General features: G+C 43.6%; 1 protein-coding gene across 1 annotated transcript; it reads right to left on the bottom strand.

Annotated features, from left to right (window-relative positions):
- Positions 1-9,050: 9,050 nt before the first annotated feature.
- On the bottom strand, positions 9,051-20,540 carry S100A10 (S100 calcium binding protein A10). The gene is made up of 3 exons (XM_063440053.1): positions 20,438-20,540; positions 11,220-11,383; positions 9,051-9,349 (listed from the first exon to the last, which is right to left on the bottom strand). Exons 2-3 carry the CDS (start codon positions 11,355-11,357, stop codon positions 9,200-9,202), a joined length of 288 nt encoding a protein of 95 aa, XP_063296123.1. The 5' UTR covers positions 11,358-11,383; positions 20,438-20,540; the 3' UTR covers positions 9,051-9,199.
- Between the last annotated feature and the right edge of the window lie 3,975 nt (positions 20,541-24,515).

Below are 24,515 nucleotides of genomic sequence, written 5' to 3'. Positions count from 1 at the left end.
TGTATTTGGGCAATGGAGTGTCCCTTTACACTTAACTGCTAAGTGTAAAATACAGGAACTTTTTTTGGCCTGACTGGTAATGTCAAACACGTTGAAAAACATCAGACTGTGACTGTGATCATGTTAATATGAGCAGCAATTTATGTGTAGAAACAAAATATTGTGATCAAGGCCTCAGCTGTTGGACAAGTGCCACTAGATAGGAAGTTCCTTGCATCAGCACCTCCAATTTAAATCCTGTCCTCTTCAAACCACGTAGAGGAATTCCTTCCTTATGATTTCAGTAGGGTAGGGCCAGCTCCTGTGTATATCACAAGGTAGGAATGCGTGTCCTACTGACACAACAGGAGACATAACATGTAAAGATCTTACAGCAATTAAACATTTAATAATATATAGATCTAAATATGCCTTTCACTTTATCACAAAGCTGAACTCGTGTTTGAGGATATCCCCAAACACACATCTCAGTCATTTTCCTGTGATTCATAGCACTCTTTCCACACTACGTGCAGTAGAGGTTACAGTCATTCACGTTACTATGACAACACAAGTTATTTTGCCCAAACACTACAAACAAGCTAGGCCACATAGTCAGGGCCTTGCTAGGATACAGCGAGAGTGTATTTATTCCAAAGAAAATACAGAGATTCCTGCACCAGATGGGGATTCGCTGAGCCAAACTTTGCAAGTTTGAGAATCTTCATAATTTAAATAGTGCTGCTTTCTCATAGGGGCAGCAGAACTGTGAAAGCGTCTTGCTTCTAGCTCCGCACTGTGCAGAGCACTCACACCTAGCAACGTACCGTGCAGAGCACTCACACCTAGCTCCGTACCGTGCAGAGCACTCACACCTAGCTCCATACCGTGCAGAGCACTCACACCTAGCTCCATACCATGCAGAGCGCTCACACCTAGCTCCATAACGTGCAGAGCGCTCACACCTAGCAACGTACCGTGCAGAGCGCTCACACCTAGCTCCATAACGTGCAGAGCGCTCACACCTAGCAACGTACCGTGCAGCGCACTCACACCTAGCTCCATAACGTGCAGAGCGCTCACACCTAGCTCCATAACGTGCAGAGCACTCACACCTAGCTCCATAACGTGCAGAGCGCTCACACCTAGCTCCATAACGTGCAGAGCGCTCACACCTAGCTCCATAACGTGCAGAGCACTCACACCTAGCTCCATAACGTGCAGAGCACTCACACCTAGCTCCATAACGTGCAGAGCGCTCACACCTACCCCCATAACGTGCAGAGCGCTCACACCTAGCTCCATACCATGCAGAGCACTCACACCTAGCTCCATACCATGCAGAGCACTCACACCTAGCTCCATACCGTGCAGAGCGCTCACACCTAGCTCCTTAATGTGCAGAGCGCTCACACCTACCCCCATAACGTGCAGAGCGCTCACACCTAGCTCCATACCATGCAGAGCACTCACACCTAGCTCCATAACGTGCAGAGCACTCACACCTAGCTCCATACCGTGCAGAGCACTCACACCTACCCCCATAACGTGCAGAGCGCTCACACCTAGCTCCTTAACGTGCAGAGCGCTCACACCGAGCTACATAACGTGCAGAGAGCTCACACCTACCCCCATAACGTGCAGAGCGCTCACACCTAGCTCCTTAACGTGCAGAGCGCTCACACCGAGCTACATAACGTGCAGAGCGCTCACACCTAGCTCCGTACCTTGCAGAGCGCTCACACCTAGCTACGTACCGTGCAGAGCACTCACACCTAGCTCCAGGGCCAAACTGGGAAGAAAATTCGGCCCAAGCATTTTTTAATTACAGCGGCCCACTAAAAAGGGGACGGCCAGATAGGGTGTGTTTTGTCATCATCAATGACAAGCACGCCCCATCACAAAGTGAGCATGTTGGTCCAATGCTCTTCCAGGGCAGACCATGCGCACAGCTCTGATGGGATACCAGGATACAAAAATGCCAGGAAAAGAGTATTGTGCGGTGTGTGTGTGTAAGGGGTGTAGTGTGTGTGCAAGAGGGGTGTAGTGTGTGAATGATGGGTGCTAAGTTTGCGTGAGGGTGCTATGTGGGTAAGGGTGCTGTGTGTGTGAGGGATGCAGTGTGTGCTGTGTTTGCGTGAGGGTGCTATGTGCGTGTGAGGAAGCTGTGTGTGAGGGTGCAGTGTGTGTGAGTGAGGGTGCTGTGAGTGTCAGGGGTGCAGTGTGTGTAAATGAGGGTGCTGTGAGTGTCAGGGGTGCAGTGTGTGTGAGCGAGGGTGCTGTGAGTGTCAGGGGTGCAGGGTGTGTGTGAGAGTGCTGTGAGTGTCAGGGGTGCAGTGTGTGTGTGTGTGTGTGTGTGTGTGTGTATGTGAGTAAGGCTTCTGTGTGTGTTATGATGTGTGTGTGTGTTAGGGGGTAGTGTGTGTGCAAGAGGAGTGCAATGTGTGTGAGTAAGAGTGCTGTGTGTGAGGGCTGCAGTGTGTGTGTGCTGTGTTTGAGTGAGGGTGCTGTGAGTGTCAGGGCTGCAGGGTGTGTGTGAGTGAGGGTGTTGTGAGTGTCAGGGGTGCAGTGTGTGTGAGTGAGGGTGCTGTGGGTGTCAACATGCAGTGTGTGTGTGAGTGGTTATATACCCCCTCCCTTCTTACCTTTAGCCTGAGAGGGGAGATCGTGCTGCTGCCATCCCTGGTGGTGTTAGTGGTGAGTGAACTCTAGGCTGTGGGGCTAGAGATCACTCTCGCGAGACCCGGAAGCGTTGCCATGGCAACGCTCCGTATCTCATGAGAGGAACCCGGCGGAGCTGCAAGTTAGAACTCCTCCTGGTTCCTCTCCTGTCTCCCTCCCTCTCTCCCCTGCCGGCGGCCACAATATACTACATGTGGACCGATGAGGGGGATCTTTGATTTCCACACCGGCCCGTCATGGAATGCAGCAGGGCCGGCGCTCAGGTAGTGCCGGCCCTGCCTAGACTGGCAGGGAAGATCCTGTGATTTCCCCTGCCGGCCTCGGCCCATGGCCGCCTCGGCCCAGGCCACCACGGCCCACCAGGCATTTGCCCAGTGTGCCCAATGGCCAGTCCGGACCTGCCCAGCTCCATACCATGCAGAACGCTCACATCTAGCTCCGTACTGTGCGGATCACTCGCATCTACCTCAGTACTGTGCAGAGTGCTTACACCTAGCTCTGTACTGTGCAGAGCGCTCACACCTAGCTCCGTACCGTGCAGAGCGCTCACATCTAGCTCCGTACTGTGCAGATCACTCACACTTAGCTCCATACTGGATCTCTATGGGGAAAGTCCATTGCCTCCATGCAGAGCGTGGAAATGCTGAATGCCAGTGCTGCACGATGTGAATCACTGGAATAGGAAGCACCTCTAGTGGCCCTACTTTTGGTAGGTACTAACCACTGCATACCAGAAACACACCACAAGATTTGCAGTTTTGGAGATGCTCTGACCCACTCGTCCAGTCATTACTATTTGGCCCTTGTAAAAGTCACTCAGATCCTCTTGCTTCCACATTTTTCCTGCTTCCAACACATTAAATTCAAGAACTGACTGTTCACTTGCTGCCTAATATATCCCACCCCTTGACAGGTGCCATTGTAATAATATAATCACCTGTCAGCGGTGTTAATGTTGTGGCTGATCAGTGTCATTGTCTTTGTTTCTTAGGATTGCACAGAGCTTTGTGAGTGCGCCCAGACCACTTCAGCTAATTGAAGTGGTCTGGGTGCAGTGTCCTTTTTGCACTTAGTGCTGCAATGTAAAACATTTTAGAGAAACTGCAATGTTTACATTGCAGCACTAAGTCTGCCCTCAGTGACTATCTACCAGACAGCCACTAGAGGGCTTCCTGGATTGTAACGGACCTTTGGTCCGGTGTCTGACGCTGGACGTCCTCATGCTCTGCATGAGGATATCCAGTGTCAGATTTTTCCCCACATTAAAGCATTGATTAAATGCTTCCCTATGGGGTGGTCTAATGCGCGCAGGTCATTTGCCGTGCATGCACATTAGCGCCCTCTCATTGCGGGACGTCAGAGGGGACGGAGCATCGACCCAGCGCCAAGTGACATCGGTGCTGGGGTAAGGTAAGTAAATAAAGGGTTTTTAACTCTTTATTTACCGGGGGGGGGGTTGGGGGGGGGCACGACGGAGGTGTGTGTCAGGGTGTGCAATAGTGCAAGGAATACAGTTTTGTATTCCTGGCACTATAGTATCCTTTTAAGAGTGATAGGATTGACTGCCGTTCCTAATCCATATATATGTCACATGAGCTGGACCATCCACACAGAGATGTGTGTAAAGAAAGCTGTTAGCTTCTATGTGTCCTTGTTTTTACTTGACACTTACATCTTTAGTTTTCAGGTCTGCATTCGCAAACACAAACCAGCCACATTGCTAAATAGTCATTGGGTTTACGAGAATGGAAGCTTTGTTCTTTGTGTAAATCTTAGGATAAATATTTGCCGTCCCATTATCTATAGCCCAGCTGATAACGTGTGAGTCACACGTGTCTGAGTGGCTTATCGTGCAGATATAGGCTTTCTTCTAGACCGTTGGGTAAATTACATCCACTATTTAAAACTAGACATTTATGGAAGCTGGGTGTTGCCCAGCAGTATGGATAACTGATACATTAAATTATGTATTTTATTTTTATACTGCTGGGAAGTGCATTTCCTAGGCCAGTGATGCATAACTTCGCCATTCCATAGTTTTTGAAGCAACTTGTCTTTTGATAAAAGGGGAACCTGAGGTCATATTCAATATATTCCCTTCATTTAGTAAGTAATGAGCGTTCCTACTGTGTGTGGAATTCCAGATTTAGTCCTATTGGAGACTACACATTAAAAAGTCATTTAGGGTCCATATACAATCTAGCTGTTCAAGCCAGTCAGTGGTCTATGCAATTGATTATTACCTGCTTCCTGTGCATGGGATGAAGTATTCCCCAGCATGTACACAACTTTTTCTTTCTGATTATTTACTTATATTGTAATTTGTTTTATTAGTCCTGTAAGAGGATGTCTTAATTACTGCTCTAGATCGTCGTGGTTCTAAACACCCTGGGTCACAACCTAAAATTTGTTCTGTATGCTAATTTAAACAGGTCCCCTATAGTTGGAGCAGAAACATCACAACATCAGGAGGCATGAAAACAGAACGGGTTAGGACATGCCCTTTCTATATGTAGTATCTATACCAAGGATTGACTACATCTCCCATAATGCTCTTAGAGCTATAATGCTGACATAGCATCAAGGGAGACATAGTCCACAAAATCTGGACACCCACAGCACTCTAGACTGAAAGCTTGCGACCATCTTATCTAGTTCCTTTATCATTGTACATCTTGGATAATGGACAGTTGTGTGGGACCATTGTGCTGCTTATTATGAACTCATACTGTTGAGGGGGGGTGCATCAATATCACCTTTTTGTTATTTTTATTTGCTCTGTGCTTATTTTTATCTGCCTGTGCTGTGTGTATATTGCTGTACTACAATATCATTGTTGCTTTCCATCTAACTTCACATGGGGTGTGTTTTTTTTAATAATATCTAATAAATATCCAGATATAATATGAGCGCTCCCTTTATTTATTGTGTTTAAGGATATTAAAGAGTTTTATTGTTGTTCACTTGGTGCCTTGGCGTTGATCCAGTAATAATGACTGATCGGCCCCTAGGCTCTCTGAGCACCCCAGGAGCAAATCACAGTAATCATTCAGAATATGGGGGCAATCTACTAAACCGTTCCTTATTAGGGTTAGGGGCAGGGGGTTAGCGATGGTTAGGGTAAGAGCCTCTGTTTAAATAATCCTTACATAACAGAATATACTTCCCATCATAAAACCTAAAAACGGAATAACAAAAAATGATAATTGCTCAATTGAACATCAGGCGCGATTTCTACATCCATTTGTTTAAAGTTTTTTGGGATGGATCATTTAATGTTTTCTTTTTTTTTTTATATAACGTTTTTTTTTTTTTTATCCGGACCCAGAAATATATATATATTTTTTTATTGATTTATAAAAAGCAGTTGTGGAGATTTTTTTACATTTTTTTAAAAGAATGTACAATTGAATGTTCCTGCAGATTTCTCCATTTTTTGCTCTGATATTGTTTTTATAAATAGCTCTCATTGTCTGATGTTCATATCCATGAAATGTCCATTCAATAACTTCTAGCTCCCCCCACACACACATCTTCAGCATAGCCTCTAGCAGGCAGCCTGCAGATTAAAACCAATCGGCCCATCTGGTTGGTCCTTACTGAAATGTCAGATGGATTTTGCTGACATTGCAGCAGGAGGTCCGTAGTTTAATCTGCTTTTTGGCAGATTAAACATATAGGGAAATGTGTACGTAAGTTGCGCCATGCAAATTTCTACATTGTGAGTATACAACCTTATCTCCAGATCAGAACCAGAGGATTTAAATGCTAGAATCCTGTATGTCATCTTTTGACAATGTGAGGGCCCGTACCAACATTACAGCCATGACTTGCTTAACTTGTATTTCCATATTTGCACTAGCCGTACAAGAAAGATCTGTCAGACCTGAATGCAAGACATACTCTGGACTCATTCCTAGCCTGATCAGTTTTTTTGTTGTTTTTTTTTTACATTTCTCGCCCGTGGTAAAATAATGCAACTTTTCTACTGTACGACATTGTTTTCCCCCCCCCCCCATGAATTAAATTAACGACAGGGATTAGTGCTAGGAACCTGAATCTTCTACCATAACATGTCACCTCTTTTAGGCAGATTACTGATGCCTCTCACCTTTCCCTGTTGAGCTTGGCACAGATATTCTGAGATTTCTGGGCACGGCTCATGGTTTGTTAGGATCAGATCCTGTTGGGACATGCCCAGGATCTGTTTCCTCTGTGATAGAATGAAAGGAAATGTCATTTGGATAGTGCATAAAATTAACCTGGTTTCCACCTGTTGTCCTGGAATACCAGGTTTTAGTTTGTCCTAATAATGGATAATAATGTTATCATCTTATTTTAGACTCGGAACTGGCTAAACACCATGAGAAATGTTCACGAACATCTGCAGTACCGGATGCCTTTCATTGTCAACTACTGTATTATAAAATCGGGGCCAAAAGAACCAATTTGAATGAACAGGAGAGAAGGAAAATTTTGCTGGGATTTATTTTCCCCTATGTTTAACCTTTTGATGCAGATTCCTTGAGATTCACAGTGACATGCTTCTTAACAGTACTGGATTTGGTGAACAGTCCTGAATTTAGGTCTCCATTCCCCCTGTCTCGGGTTTGATTTCTGGTGTCCTGCTTCTGGGAAAGCTAGAGACATGTTCCCGTTAACCACAGCTACAGCAGATCATGAGGCACAGGTTCATCTTCTGCTGCATCATCAGAACATGCAAAGCATTACTGGGACATATTGGAAACTGAATTGCAAACTTCAAGCTATAATAGCCAAGCTGGACTTAATTTTACAATCCAGGTTCCATTCACCATTTTTGAAACCAACATTTTCCCAACGAAGGGCAATTAGCGAGACACTTAGCTTAGAGTTTAACTTTGCTTTTCTAAAAGGGATCTCTCATCATTTCACATGCTTACATTCTGGGACCACCATGCTGGCGTGATATGCACATTTGTCCTCCTCATTCATTTACTCCGTGATGTGAATGCTTTTAATTTCTTCCCAATGAATAACAAGCACAGAACTGGTCAATGTGCACGTAAATGTTGCTGAACTACAGGCACGAACATCTATTGGAGTTCTGTATTTTGCTCTTAAATCCTGGTGTAAGTCTGGTATATCTGTATAATCAGCTTGAGTTACTGAGAGTATTAAGAATCCTATGAAACCTTTTAGGCATTACGATCATCAAAGACAAATCTATTTTATGATTCTGCCCTTTTGTTACCATTTTAATATTGACATCCAGGACCACAACATACTAATAGCATGCTTGTTTGTTGGTATACAATTACACATCGTTGTTAATAAAAAAAAAATAAAGTAAAATACTGAAATATAGTGAATTTTAAAAAAATAGGCTTTAGCGAGGCATCATTATTGACTTTGCTAAGTTACAGAATTTTTTCAATCATCTATTTTGTCCTAAATTTTTAAATTTTTCTATTTACTACAATTAAGTGCTTAGAAAACCACCTCCATGGACTTCAAGCGTAAAGGGACACTGCAGGCATTATAACCATTTAATTTCATTGAATTAATTATAGGGCCTGGAGTCATCTGGCACTGTCCCTCCATTCAGCGTTGAACCATTTTCGAGCAGTTTAACACAAAATAAGCACCCCTGGCCACCCACAGGACGGCCCCCACTGGAAGTATTAGATTACACACTTCCTTCTAGACCAGGGATAGGCAACCTTCGGCTCTGCAGATGTTTTGGACTACACCTCCCATGATGCTTTGCCAGCATTATGTGTGTAAGAGCATTATGGGGGATGTAGTCCACAACATCTGTAGAGCCGAAGGTTGCCTATCCCTGTTCTAGACCGACCGATTGATACCAGTAATGAGTGCTGTAATAGGCAGACACTCTTAGCCAATCACAAACGCTCAAGCAAATACTTCCTGATTAGGACAAGCAGCAGACACAGGACAAGCTGCTGAAGATTCTCTTTAAGCTATAAAACATTAAATAAGGCTTCCCCAAGCTCCAGATGTTGCTAAACTACAACTCCCATGATTCTCAGCCTCTCCATTTCATTCATAGAATCATGGGAGTTGTAGTTCAGCAACATCTGGAGGGCCGGAGTTTGGGGAAGCCTGCATTTAACAGTTTAACTGAATCAAAGAATGGCGCAAGGTGTATTCAGACACTATCAGTTCTTCAATGAGATGACGCAGTTACGGTGTCTACAGTGTCATTTTAATTCATTATGCCCTAGATTTTTTCCATTTAGGTCAATGAGAGAAGTTTACCAGAGTTTAGTTTTTCTCTAGTAATAGAATCCAACCCTGTGTGTGCTGTATGGTTCTACAAGGTTTATGTACTAGAAGAATATCAGGTGCTGCATTTGTTCACAGAATGTGATAACCACGAGTCAGAATACAAAAACAAAGAGGGTTTATTTCAGGTTTGGGCAAGTAATGCAGTGGAATGGCCGAAAGCTGAACAGAGATTCAGGAATATATCTCCCTTTTGTTGTCATCCTGGAAGTTTTGTTGAATTTGGCTGCTATATGGGATCCGGGTTCCATCACTTTTTCATATGTCGGGTGTAATAGTCATTGCATGCGATGACAAGGCCTGCCATGAGAGAGAAGTAGCTATGGAAATTCACATGGCCATCACGGCACTGATCCAGGTCCTTCATGATTTTGTCCACAGCCAGTGGGTCATTCTGGTTCTGGTTTGGAGAGAAGAGGTTTTGGTCAGTAATCAGAAAATGTAAAGTGAATAGATATAGTGAAAATGTAAAGTGAATAGATATAGTGAAAATGTAAAGCGAATAGATATAGTGAAAATGTAAAGTGAATAGATATACAAGTTATCTTTTATCTCTTCACTGGCCAGGGTAGAGAGACTCCTGGTTTGGTTGTTCCCCAGCCCAACTTGGCTAGGAGATATTCTCAGTTTGGTGTGTTCAATAAAAACATGGCAACATTTCATTCTTTGTGTGTTATTAGTTTAAGCAGACTGTGATTGTCTATTGTTGTGATGATGATCAGATCACATTTTATGACCAATTTGTGCAGAAATCCATATCATTCCAAAGGGTTCACAAACTTTTTCTTGCAACTGTACATACACACACACACACACACACACAGCTGAATATATATATATGCCTACCTCTAACAGACTATAAGCTTGTTTGAGCAAGCCTTCTTCATCTTTACCTCTCACCCTGTCAAATAACCCCTTTCTATAATTGTAATGTACTGTGGACAAGAACTACTACTAATTGACCGGTGCTAGGTGAATATGAATTCAAGTGTTACAAAATAACCAGATGATACAACAATAATATGGTACAATGGAGCCAGGACATCTGTTTCTAAAAAAAAATTAAAATATCCTAGCTGAGTACCAGTGGACTAAGACAGCTGTGCTCAAGTAAGATTGCACTCTCTAAAAATAAAACAAAAAAATAATTCTTCAGCCCTGATCCACATTGTTTTGTTTGACACCCCACTGATCAGGCCATTGGACAATGTTATCAATACCATTATGTTATGGGTGGGGCATTCCTAGCTTACATTAGTTTGGGAAAATACAAGTAAAGAAGTGATTACAGCCACATAGTACAGCATCCCCTTCACAGAGAGATGTGCAACATACAGACATTATGTTTCACATCTGCTGCATGTTCTGCAATAGGTCACAATTAACACCTTGCACTCTAATAGGGGTATTGACCAAAGTGAGAATTATGGAAAATTCAACGTGAATTTCACATTTAAGGCCAAAATAGTGAAACTGGAGAAATTATCCAAGTCAGCTATGGCCTTGCTTATTTTGGCCGTAAATGCACTTTGATTTCCCAACAATTCAGCGTAATTACGGGTTTCTGAACTTTTTTTTTTTTAACCTTGTTCTTCACCCCACACTGGTTACACCCAGGGAAGGTGTAATATCATAAATCTATAGTGATAGACACGATGGGGCTTGCAGGAGAAGCCTGTCTTATCTCAAGTCAGAATTGAGCTTTTATGGAAAGGCTTAAGATATAGAGAGACCTGTATATGAGACTACTTTATTAGTAAATCATACACGGCTACCAGAGGACACAGCAGGCCTTTATACTCTAATGAAGGAGCAGTCAGCCATGGCTTACCAGCTGGAAATGGACAAGAGCTCCCAGATACCTCTGGCTTCCAAAATGGTAGCACGTGGCTGAAAGAGGTTTTTCTGAGCTCTCTATATTTATGTTTGCTCATTATCAGTATAGCCTGTGGATTTTGTGTTTTACAATTTAGCATTTATGCGGCAAAGTGCTAATAGCGGATTAAGTTACTAAGGAGAGATTTATCAAAGTGTTTCGCTCTAAAAAGTGATCTAAAATTCTAAAAGTGGTGCGATCACCATGGAAACCAGCAGCCACATTCCGTCGGTGACTCAGTCTTCTTTTAAATTTTTGCACCACTTTTTTAGAACACAATACTTTGACAAATCTTGCCCAGAGTCTGATTAATCCATTTTTAGTAATCTACCCCAGAATTGCATTTTCTACATATTTCCCAATGTGTCCCACAATAACGGTATCTTAGACCCACCTTCAGGAACTCTGCAAATTCGTTCTGCATTAGCCTCTGCAGATCATCTCTGTTCAAGTAATCTTTGCCACCAGCATATTTATGGAAAGTCATCATGAATGTCTCCATCGCATGTTCCAGTTGAGAAGGGACCACCATTTTTGCAGATTTCTAATGTGCTTCCTGTAAGATAGAAATGAGCAGATATCAGTCAACCTGATCATATCTGTTAAACCAAACCATTAGGGGTTAAGCCCTGCTTCTAAACGTTCTCTATTGTCTACATTGTCTTGAGGAATTCCCCAGAACATAGACCAGTTCACTATGGCATGGGACCCTGCAAATCTAGGTTGGGGGAAAATTCCCCGAACACACAGATTAGCGAACTAGCAACTAGGGCTTATTTTCGGGGGAAAACTGTAATAGCAGTTCTCCCATTGACATCTATGAACGCAATTACCCAAGGTATGTTTATTCATATAATAGAATCTAAACGTCATTAACAAATGTTTTATATGAATATAAAGCGTTGCACTGTGTGGAGCGGTTCTGCAATATCTCATTCATTAGCTGGTGCTTAACAAACCTGATGATGCAAATAATACATTCAAATAACAAATATTGCCCTAAGCACTCCCTGCAGCTTGTGTGCTGCTAAAGCTGAACATTAGGCTACAATTCACTCCCTCTAATAATATGTTTCCAGGAGGGAAGTACTGTGAGACCGTTATTATCCCAATGGAGTAAAGTGCATCTAATGTAAACCTAATCTTCAGTTTGACGGTTGTTACTTTAGTAGAGATCACTCTAATTCAGTTAGTGAGCAGAGGAAGCTACAAGCGTTCTGTTAGGAAAAATAAAAGGAAGTGATCACTGTGCATATGAACCCACTGAATAATTCTCTGTATCACCGAGTAGCCCAACACATATACTCAGATTATCTTTCACCATTTGATTGGGGAGTTGTCCGATATTTTGCCACTAGTCACTAACTTGGAGGTGCTACTGCCGTACAGTGTTGTATAAACCAGATGCATCTGTTTTGAAGAAAGTTTACAAACTTTAATTTAAAGCAACATTAGGGCACAATGCCCACTTGTAAAGAGGTGGGTGTAAGGGTATGTGTTACCCGCTGTATCTATGCAGACGGAGAGCGCTCTGCCCAGCTTCCCCTAAAAGCAGGGTGTGGTTCTGGAAAAATACAACAATTCATCACTTGTAATATGTATCTATCAGAAACACCCTTTTTTAACCCAGTGAATGTGACTACCAATGTCTCATCCCTCAGGCACCTGGAGAAGGAAAGAGGAAGCGAGGTCACCCGCCCTAACTTGAAGCTTAGAATGTGGTTTAATCATATCATGGTATACACACTCTATCCACACAGCGTCTGTATGTGCCAGTCTAATTTGTTCGTACAGCCTGTTGTTGCATGTACGTGTTTATATGTACATATGCATACATAGACTAGACACACACGCACACCCTTCCGAATGAAACATCTGTGTGGACTACAACTCCCATTAAGCTCAATCATCTAAACAGAAGCCATAGCTGACATCCATCCAGTTTCCATGCCACGCCCAGTCATGGCGACCCGAGCTCAGTAATAATTTCCAGACCCAGCCAGTAGAATTAATGTTTTCAGATGATGATCAGGTGAAGGCTGGCAATTTAGGTCATTGGGGTGGGGGGCAAATACAAATGCATGGGTTTTTTTTTCACACAAGACTTGCAGATCTCTGCCTGAATAGTGCTACTCTGGTTTGACAAACAGATGCTGCTGGAGTTTCAATGTGTAACATCAGATGCCTCCATTCATATGATCTACAGTACCAGGCTTCCCCAAACTCCGGCCCTCCAGGTGTTGCTGAACTACAACTCCCATGATTCTATGAATTAAACAGGCTGGGAATCATGGGAGTTGTAGTTCAGAAACATCTGGAGGGCCGGAATTTGGGTAAGCCTGATCTACACAGAGTGATGTAAAACTCATATAATGTTGATAAACTGTTTGCCATAACTCCATGGCCATCAATTACAGCCTGCGTGTTTTAGGAGTGAGCACTGTCTCGTATCACCCTGCGGTCACTAGCAAACACCTCCTGCGACTTCATACATACTCTACTCATCACAGTCTGACAGCCCGGTGAGCCCCAGACATTGCAACCCACTGGGAAATATGCTAGTGGGCCAGTCCAGGCTTGGAGAACACAAATATTGTGAGCCACTACAAGCCCAGGTTGCCCAAAGGTAGATCCCCAGAGGTTTTGAAACTATAGCTTCCATGATGCTTTGTCATACTAAAAGGCATGCAACGCATCATGGGATCTACCAATTGGACACCCCTGACAAAGCTTGTGCACAATTCCAGTTAGTATTGGGCTAGCAATGGACCTACACAAAACCTGCCTTCTAATTAACCCCTGCGGTACTCTGTCATCATATTCCCTGTGTATATACAGCTATTTTAATTCAGGTGAAGCTACAACCCATATATGCTAGTGGGCCAATGGATGACTGCCCCCTCCCATAATCCTGTTTTTGTCAGTGGAGGCATGTGAGATGTTACATGAATTGATTTTTGTTGATAAGATGTATCAGTAAGGGCAGTACTGAGGATGGAAGGGGGAGACGCACTGTTATGAATCTAAACCATGTAATGATTGCGCCAGTGTTATGGCCCCAATTTAACTTCACAATAGTTCTAAAAACAATACTTTAAGCCCAGAATGTTTTTTACAGGCTTGCTGTTCCTTGTCCAGTTATTCAGACCCCCCAGTATCCCTTTCAGGGGAAGACAATGAACTGACCTGATAAAAATAGGGTGTGGATACAGTGTTTTATCAGGAAGACTTAGAGGCTTCATTGTAACACAGTAAAATCGACAAGCTGTAATTATAGCCAAGTTGTAGGAGTTTTCCTGATCAGCTGGTTCTGCCTACGGATTTCACTTTATTAAATCCAGAGTTAAGTGAATAAGCCATTTAATAAGGGATACCAGTATACAAGGTAAATCTATGGCAATATTGAAGATTGTTTATTTATATGGGAGTTTGGGTAAGGAAATGGTCCATTTACTCTGGGACAAGTTTAAAATTGCATGTTACACTGGTTAAAGTGAAGAATGCACTTTACATTTTAATATAAGTCCCCAGTGTGCATTTAAAAAAATATATATAAAAAAAAATACAACTATAACTAGATACAAACACACACACACACACAAACACACACACACACACACACACACACAAAAACAAAAAATGTATGCATTCGACCTCCCAAGGACAACACAGTGGGGCCTTTACAAAATAAATGTGTTGACCTATGGGCCCTTACTCATGCTACTCAATTCCCTTCCTTTTCTGAGGACTTTGTTACACACAAACAAGGTGAGATTTGCCATAAATTCATAATGAATTACAAATGTAAGGCCAAAATAGTCAAAGTGAAAACAGACTGATTCAGAGACATTTTTCAAAATCAGCTATTTTGGTCTAAATGTGTGAAATCCACTCTGAATTCCAGGCAATTCTCACTTTATTGAATAACTCTATAAGAGTTACACAGTGCTTAGCCTGCACCCCTGTACCCCACCCTCTTCCCAGCCTCAGGTCATGGTCATTTCTGACTGGCAGTGAAGCAGGCGTGGGGTCTTGTATTCGCTGTAGATGGAAACTTGTCCCTCCCTAACTGAAGGGGGGAATAATATACTCTATGGAACACTAATTTCCATTATTTCCCATCTTCCAAAGAAATGTTTCCAGTTCCAGTACTAAACCAGGCGACACCTCTTACTGAATGCATGCTTTGTACTGTGTGTTGTTGTTTGTTCTCCACTGTATAAATAAAGATTGTTTAAGCCCCTCAGCAGTCCAGTACCTGGGAGTAGATTGATAAAGATGTAGCAGCTATTAACAGAGATACAAATGTAATGGGAAGAGTAGGGAGAATAACATGGAGAGGATCATATGAATTGTTTTCCATAGCAATCGGCCAGAGGCTGCATCCCAGTGTACAATACATAATCAACGCAGGCTCTGTGCTATATATTGAGAATCATTGAGGAATGGCATCCAGGAGCAGGTGAGGTGGGGCTCCCCTTCCACCAATGACTATCTGTTCTCAGGAATTGTTCCAGGAATCCCAGGAATTCAGAGTGCCTCACCCCTTTCACCACCCAGAGGCAACACTCTCCATGGGAAATTCACTGTCTGTACACAGAACACATCCAAACGATTACACAGTATGTCCTGGCAAGGTGCATCGCCACCGACACCATCACATCTACTCATACAGCTGGCCGCTGTCACCATGTACAATCTGTAACGTTCCCCCTCACTCAAACTAGTCCACAGGGTCACCTAACATGCACTGCCACCACGTCACCATGCAGGGTACCCACCCCAATCTATCACCACAGCGGGTCACATTACAGGGTACCTACCCTAATCTATCACCACAGCGGGTCACCTTGCTGGGTACCTACCCTAATCCAATCTATCACCACAGCGGGTCACTTTACAGGGTACCTACCCTAATCCAATCTATCACCACAGCGGGTCATATTACAGGGTACCTACCCACTATCCAATCTATCACCAGAGCAGGTCACATTACAGGGTACCTACCCCAATCTTTTTACCACAGCGGGTCACATTGCAGGCTACCTACCCACTATCCAATCTATCACCACAGCTTGTCACATTACAGGGTACCTACCCCAATCTTTTAACCACAGCTTGTCACATTGCAGGGTACCTACCCCAATATTTTTACCACAGCGAGTCACATTGCAGGGTACCTACCCCAATATTTTTACCACAGCGAGTCGCATTGCAGGGTACCTACCCCAATCTTTTACCACAGCGGGTCACATTGCAGGCTACCTACCCACTATCCAATCCATCACCACAGCAGGTCACATTACAGGGTACCTACCCCAATCTTTTTACCACAGCGGGTCACATTGCAGGCTACCTACCCACTATCCAATCTATCACCACAGCTTGTCACATTACAGGGTACCTACCCCAATCTTTTTACCACAGCAGGTCACCTTGCTGGGTACCTACCCTAATCCAATCTATTACCACAGCGAGTCACATTGCAGGGTACCTACCCCAATCTTTTACCACAGCGGGTCACATTACAGGGTACCTACCCCAATCTTTTACCACAGCAGGTCACATTGCAGGGTACCTACCCCAATCTTTTACCACAGCGGGTCACATTACAGGGTACCTACCCCAATCTTTTTACCACAGCAGGTCACCTTGCTGGGTACCTACCCTAATCCAATCTATTACCACAGCGGTACACATTACAGGGTACCTACCCTAATCCAATCTATCAACGCAGCTTGCTCCAGGGTCACCTTACAAGGTACCTACCTCCGTCAAATCTGTCACCACAGGTAATACAACCAAAGCCCCACCTTAAATATTTTCCTATTCAACAAAAATAAATGTGATTTTGGTTTTGGCTGAATGTAGGACTTTCAACGTCAACAATATTTTTCAAATCCCCAGTAATCTGTAGAGAATCTTTTTGCAGCAGAGCTTCCAATCACTGCCACACCCAACAAGTCGCAGGACCAACGCTGCTTTCAAAGCTGGTTTACTGAAACTCCGATATATCCGCTATATGCTGCCTTTATATTGGCTCTATCGACTAGTCCCAGAGCTGCTGGGTGATCCGTGATATCACATATACCGGTACATTTACTGCAAATAATATCTTTTCTCTTTCAGAGCCCATTGAAAATGTTGTGGAATACAGATATCCCATAATAATCCCGGCGAAAACCCTGCAAAACTGAACTGTTGCTGCAGCAAAAGGTACCACTCCCTTTACACTAAATATGAAGTCATGGGATTTACCCCCTTAACCCCTTAAATGACCTGTAACGGTCCATGCTGTCAAAACAATACGTCCTTTAAAGACCCTATTCCAAAATGGACTTCCTTGGTTATCCAGTCACATCAGTGCCATGTGGATGTGCTGATGCTTTATAAACAGAACATTCCACATTTGCAAAAAGGTTTTCAAGGACCAGTTTGTGATGGGAGCAGAGAATATCACTGGTCATTAAAGGGATAATACTCAATTTACTCAAGAGGTGATAGCCATCTAATACTACTAATAATAATAATGAGAGTAACACCCATTTTGAAAGCAAAGCGGATGAAATACATCATTGTAGCTCAAGGGCAGGACAAAGGTAACTGCTAACTACAACATCCATGATCCTCAGCCAGATAATTGACTTCAATTCCAGAGGTATGTGTAGGCAGCATATGCCCCAAGTCAGAGGTGCCTAAAAGCTAGAACACCAGATGTTGTAGAACCACAACTCCCATGATGCTTTGTCTTAACTTGTATCTGAATAATTGACTGCCGCTGTCACCACACAGTTAATTTCTGGAGGGTTCCCACTATTATTATTATTGTCATTTATAAAGCGCCAACAGATTCCGTAGCGCTTAACATGATAAGAAGGGGGATTTAACTATAAATAGGACAATTACAAGAAAACTTCAGGAACAATAGGTTGAAGAGGACCCTCTTGTTCATATACGTCAAACTTGTGTAACTGAATTTACTGTGCGTCATATCCAGCCATTATACAGTGCTGCGGAGTAATGATGTTAATAGGGGCTGTTGTCGAATCCTGGCCTGCTCAAGTGGCTTAATGCAGGAACCCACATTGTCGGCTAATGCACTATATTTCGAACGTCTGCCTTTATCTCCATGTAGCATCCCTTGTGACCGCTAATGCCATATATAGGCTGAGACACTAGAAATATCTAGAACACTATTTGTTTTCATTGTGTATATAAAGCACTAATTACAGCCATTTCTACAATACCTTTTTAGCCTGTGATTTAAAGGTATTTTTTGTGGCCCAAATACTAATAGAGCAAAATGGTGGGTAACAGAACTTTTCAAAAGCCTCAGAGTTCTCGAATTCAGAGAACATAAATTAAAGAGTGACAAGAGTAATCTGTACATGAAAAGTAGTCAGTGCAGGAAACCAATTGATGCATTGCCTACAGCCTGAGGTGTGAACAGGAAAGAGGTAAGATGGAATATTCACACCTTCACTGCTCTGTGTGTCATACACTAAAATATATACCAACCATAACAGCCGTCTCTGGAACCAATATGGCATAATATGGTTATTTTATTTCTGCAGCACTGAACAATGGGTAAACATACTCCCATAAAAAAAAAAAAAAAATAAAAAAAAAAATCTTGCAAGTCTTGCAAGATTTAAAAATGTACCCGTTTATGTGTGCTGTCTTATATGATGGGAACATTCTAAGCACCACAACCATGACAGCGCACTGTAGTGATAACGGTGGCCCCCACGTAAGTAGTCAATGCGTTAGGTAACGGTTTGACCTCGTAGCTGTTGCCCGCCGTGTGCCACTCCCTTTCTAGCGCAAATCTCTCTGGAGGTGCAGGACTTAGCTCAATGGCTGAGAGTGATCAGCTGAGGTGGGGAGCAGCGCCCGGCAGACCCGTGTATGAATTAATACTGTGACCAAGCGGTTTGACTACTTACATTGTAGGGCACTGAAGTGGTTATGGTACTTTGAGTGTTGTTTTTTTTTTTTAAGGTGCAAAATATAGAAACAGGATAGAATTGTTACCAAACATGTTTGGCATCAGTAAAAAAGAAGAAAAAAAAGCGATGATGACACAGTCAGTCTGCACTTCTCAACACACAGGGATATCGAATAAAGTGAGAATTCGAAGTGAATTCCAAATTCTTTCTTTAAAGATCAACATTCGAAATTCCCTTCGAATACCCCCAATTTGATCTTTAGTGAATAGCTCGGAATATGAACTTGGCAGGGGCACTGTCTCTCAGCTGGTACATTACAGAGGATACGAGCAAGCAGCAGGGTGTGGTCTCTAAACTCCTCCAACGCAGCCCTGGTATTGCTGGACTATGGACCCCTGGGGATTAGCCCGTTATCCAGCGTCAGCCGACAGACACTCCCTTCCAGACAAACTTTATTGCAACATTGTAACAGAGGTTCTAGAATGCTGCACCGGCTGCTGAGCTGTGTACTGCGCCACTACAACGTCCTGATTTAATCCCCACCCATTATCTCCCCTCCTATACACACTGTAATAGGAATGTATAACCTGAGTTACAGAGCCTGCCGGCAGTGAACAGGTTAACATGAGGCTGGACCTGGGAGGAGAAACAGGATTTTAGATCCTGTCTGAAGGAGGAGCAGCACAGGGTGTGTCCTGGCAGAGAGGGTGCAAGGAGTGTGCCCCGGGCAAAATGTACCATCACAGGCCCTTAACACCACTTCCATTAAAAGGGACAGCATGCAGTGACAATAAGGGTCAGATACCGCCTCCAGGCTAGTGATAAGAGCCCAGGAACTGCGCCTTCCTTGAGATAGTATGGGAGGTGTGACTTACTAGCTCGGTTAATACGGTTTCTGATCTGTTAGTTTCGGTGTATAAAAAAAAACCTAAGATATGTACCCCTGCACCTCCAGTGTATCCTTTCCAGTCTATAGTAACAGCTAGGGGATCTACCTTCGTCCTACTCTAATAAAAACGTGTCTATTTACAAAGATTTCTTACTAACATCCCACAAGCAGCCAGAGCAGGCATAGTAAGGAAATAAAACAACCATGGGGCTTTTCATACTGCACCAGCCAGCCATATTTTGTTGGATTACACCTCTCATCCTTTGCCAGCAAAATATTAAGCATATTATAAAATAAACATTTGGAGGTTTCCATGAGCTACAAACTTTGCTCTATATTGAAAAGTTTGGAGGAAAGTGTGTGTCTGATAACATCCTCCCGTTTCCATAGCTACCCAGCCCCCCATCAAGGCCAGCCCCCCTTGTACTATCACCCAAACACTGCACCAAACCCTGGCCCACACTCTCAGAACGGTAACAATTCAGCTCCAGCACTGCAAGGGTTACTATACCCAAATAATGGACGCAGATGATGTCTGCATGATGCCAAGTTAGGCGCACTCTAACATTTACCCACTAACTTCTCAATAAATTATATCTCCAGTGTTGTCTTTATTCTCGTTAGTATTCTGTGACTTTAAATGTGCCATTTGTATTCTCTGTAGTTATTCATTTAACACTTTTAGGTAGTCGTGGAGTGCAGTTTTTAGTATGCCCCAGATATGCCCACTGACGTGATATTCCTAAAATTACACAAACTGAACTCACCTTGTAGAGGGGAGGAGAGTGCTCTCAGCTGCAGGCTGTGCTCAGTGAAGTGAGGAGCAGACTGTATCTACTGTTTGAAAAGGAGGGAAGTAACTCCCATCTACAGGGCCAGCCCCTGAAATCTGAAGCTTCTCTCTAGCTGACTCACTTACATATTCCTTGCCAATTCACCCACCCTCCTCCTCCTCCTCACTCTCTCCCCATCTCCACTATCTGTCTCCACACCCACCCCAGTCTTGGCAAATTGCTCAGTTGTATTTATTGGGAGAGAATTTATCCTAACCCTGGAATTTCAAAGCCCTCCCACTGAGAGAGACTAGAGAAGGAGGCATGTGTGAGACCAGACCTGGCAAAAAGGTAACATTACACAGGATTTTGCCACAATTCCTCAGCATGGAGCCCTCCAGGAACTGAGGCAAGGACAGTCTCCCATTATATGACTTATTGTACACTTACAGAACAGGTCAGTCCTTACCAAATACCTTCAAGAACTGGAATATGTGTAACATGTCACATAGATGCACCCACTAACACAATTATGAGATTAATTAAGCATGAGAATTAGAAGACAGAGAGGTATAGGCGCTCACTACATTACAATAAAGGCTGCGGTATACAATACAAGGATTCCCAAAACCTTGTGTAATTGATAAACAAAAGAAAAATATGGCGTAGACTGCGCCTCAAAGATCATACATACATAAACTGTACGAAAAGCCTGCATGGATAGGATATAGTCACCAGAACCAGTACATTAAGTTGTAGTGGTTCTGGTGAGTATATGGTCTCTTTAAGTTCAAATGTAACGTAATACTCCAAGCACCATAAACAGCGCAGCTTGCATTTTTGAACAGTTTGACTGTAATCCACCAAGCAATGCTTTACACCTTGAATACCTTGGATGATTTTTTGTTCATCCAATCAGCCGAATTGTGGGAATACGTCAAGTTATTGGATCCGTTTCGGGCGGTCGTCTGGGAGTTCGGGGTTCCGATGTCAGAGCAGAAATCGGTGGGGTCAGTCGCAACGTTGTTGTTTCTCGGGATTGAGATTGATACGGTGCAAATTATTTTTCGGCTGCCGGTTGACAAATTGTCGGATCTCCTGGATTTGGTGAACCAGGTGAAGGGTGCGAGGAAGGTCCAATTATGTCGGATGCAGGTCCTGTTGGGGCACTTTGCGTTTGCTGGCCGAGTCCAACGGGTCTCCGTTGACGCAACACCAGTTCTCCTCATTGCTCCGGACAGCGTTGCGAGCTTGTGGACTGGACGTCTCTAGGTATTCGGCTCACTCCTTTCGAATTGGGGCTGCCACGCAGGCAGGCATCTTAGGTTATTCAGCTGCTGCTATTAAGCGTTTGGGCAGATTGCCACATTTGTTGTAACGCTTTTCTTTCTTAAAGGTCCCCCTCATTATGTGTGGATCCTGGGCCACTCATATGTTTACTGGGCAGCTCGCAGAGTGGCAGGAACTTGGGCTTTCTAGATGAAGTGGCCAGGGTTCGGTGGCGGGGAATTAGGGGGTTATCATGGGGGCAGTTTTATGACGAATGTGTCGAGCTGAGGAGGTTTGTGTCAGGGCCGGTGACATTGGTGGTGCACGTGAGGGGGAAAGGTTTGGGACAGATGAGATGTCATTCATCTGAACGGTGGATCTCATTCATTTGATCAAGCAGGATCTGGCCCGCTGTGTGGCTCTGTTTTGGGATCTCCCGCTCATCTGGTCAAAAATCGTTCCACGCCCTTGTTGGCGGGCTTTGACGCACGCTCTGGGTTTCGGGCTGAGGCGGTGAAAGTTGAAAATGACGGTCTCTAGGTTTGTGCGACAGCTGGGTGGCATAATGGTTCGTCACATGGACCTCGAGAGCGACAATGTGGACTTAATGAGGAGAGATGGAGTCCACCTGACAGGGATTGGTCTGGACATTTTTACCTTCGGAATACAGTCTGGGGTGGAAATGGCGCTGGCGGTGCGATGCCGACCGATTGAGCCAGTCTCGGTCGACATCGCAGTGGTCGGCGAAAAGGAAAGTGAAGTCGCAGCCTGCCGAGGGCTGATGGCGGTAGGCAGCCTGATACAAACTCTGGACAAGGAAGTGGGATCTGTCTGTTGGGGGAAGTTACCCCAACTGCTGATAGTTGGATGGAATGCTGGTCCGTTAAAGAGTTGTAACCTTAATGAAGTTGTGGCCACTGCCCTTATCCATAATTCTGATCTCATGTTTTTGTTGGAGGTAATAGGGGGGGTGGAGACTGGTCAGCAGTCAGGTAGTGGAGTGTGGCACCTGGCAGACTTTAGGTTATAAGTGGTACACCTCTCCAGCAAACTGTTATGGTGTTTGGCTTTAACCCCTTAAGGACCAAAATTCTGGAATAAAAGGGAATCATGACATGTCACACTTAAGGGGGTTAAAGGAAGACTCCAAAGTGCCATGGATCCATAGCGGTCTTGGAGACTTATTTCTAAGTTAGGCCATTTTGGCTTTAAAATTTACATAATTCACTCGGCATGCCAACTATTCTTACTTTAATATATATATATACATATATATACACACACTTGTTTTACAGGAATTTCAGTGTTTTGGGGTTTTTTATGCTTGATTTTTTATTGACTGCAAGCTCTGTTTATCAGTCTCTGATTATATCACTCTATGGCAAGGGCTTCAGTACACCATTTTCCATTATAGTAGTAAACTGTAAGTCTTTAAGGATGTTTTCCCACTAAATCAGGGGTAGTCAACCTGATCCCTACCGCCTAGTGGGCGATTTGGGATTTCAGGTGGGAGGTGGTGAGTTCTGCAGAAAATGCTCAGTGGACCTTGATGTCCGTGGACCAAGGCCGGCAGGGGAGATCCTTTAATTTTCCCTGCCTGCCCATACAGAGCCAGCCTTGCTGTAAGCCCTCTCGGGCTGGTGAGATCATCAAAGATAAAATGGGACACATTAAGCAGCTGGGCACTTCGTTCTAGCAGAGGGAGCGATGGACCTGGGAGGCTTTGTGTTCCTCCCACGAGCAGACTGGTCGGAGCGTTGCTATGCATTACCATGACAAAGCTCCCATACAGTGCTGGGCCTGCAGCCGAAGGCGTTGCAGGCTAAATTGAACATGCCACCACTGGACCACCAGGGCTTGCAGCATTATGTCCCCCTCCCTGGTAAAAGGTAAGAAAAAGGGAGGGTAAGACATTAAGATAGATGTTCACATCTCACCCACCTACACACAGCATAGACCCTATGCACTCGAGACACTCAAAAATAACAATTTGCACTTATGCTATAAAACTTGTTACTGCGGCACTGGTGGGCGATAAGGAAGTTATTATCAACAAAGATACAAAAGTGGGTAGTAGGTATAAAAAGGTTGACTACCCCTGCACTAGATTATTGGATTGTAAATTTGACAGGATCTTCCATTATATTACTAGACAGTAAGCTCCTGGGACAAGTTCTTCTGTTTTATTGCTCAGCTGTAAGTTCATAAGAGTGACTCTTTCAATATATAATCAACGTAGAAAATCATGGATCAAGATTTACCTTTACAGTTCTAGAATCATGTCATCACTTGATTGCAAGATCCTCGGGTCCACTTCGTGTATTTACGATGATATTTTTACGTACACGATAAAGGCACCAACATATTTGCACTGCTGTGGTTTGTGTAATAAAATTTTGTATGCACCCAACATTGAGTTATTACAGTAGAATTATGAGTGTGTTGTATATGCCATGTTGCACATGATACAGTGTGGGGCCTTACAAAAATCAAATCATAAAATTACTATAAAAATGTAAGAGTGCAATGTTAGGCACACCTCTCAATTCAGTTTGTTCAGTGTCCACCCCCCCTCATCTCAGTTTCTCACCAGCCCACTAACATAAATAGGGCATCATTGTGCAGCAGTAGGAGAGAACCCAAACTTTTTCTTCCAACTATTTGGCTATAAAATGTATTTTTTTAATGCTCTGTGTGTGTGTCTATGATCCTGAGGAAAGTCCAGATTGGAAAACTGGAATGCGCACCCTCCAAATAAGGTCTTTTAGCCCCAGAGAACCCAACACTCCTATGCATTGATGGTATCACTG

This window comes from Pelobates fuscus, chromosome 13 (assembly GCF_036172605.1).
Source record: "Pelobates fuscus isolate aPelFus1 chromosome 13, aPelFus1.pri, whole genome shotgun sequence".
Lineage (NCBI taxonomy): Eukaryota > Metazoa > Chordata > Amphibia > Anura > Pelobatidae > Pelobates > Pelobates fuscus.
The sequence above is the reverse complement of the archived record's forward strand: the minus strand, read 5'-3'. Positions and strand labels throughout refer to the sequence as shown.

Excerpts from the sequence above, each read along its gene's own strand:
- S100A10 (XM_063440053.1), bottom strand. The coding sequence starts at position 11,357 with ATGGTGGTCCCTTCTCAACTGGAACATGCGATGGAGACATTCATGATG. Across the intron at positions 9,350-11,219 it reads AATTTGCAGAGTTCCTGAAG|AACCAGAATGACCCACTGGC; the intron begins GTGGGTCTAAGA and ends TCTCCAAACCAG.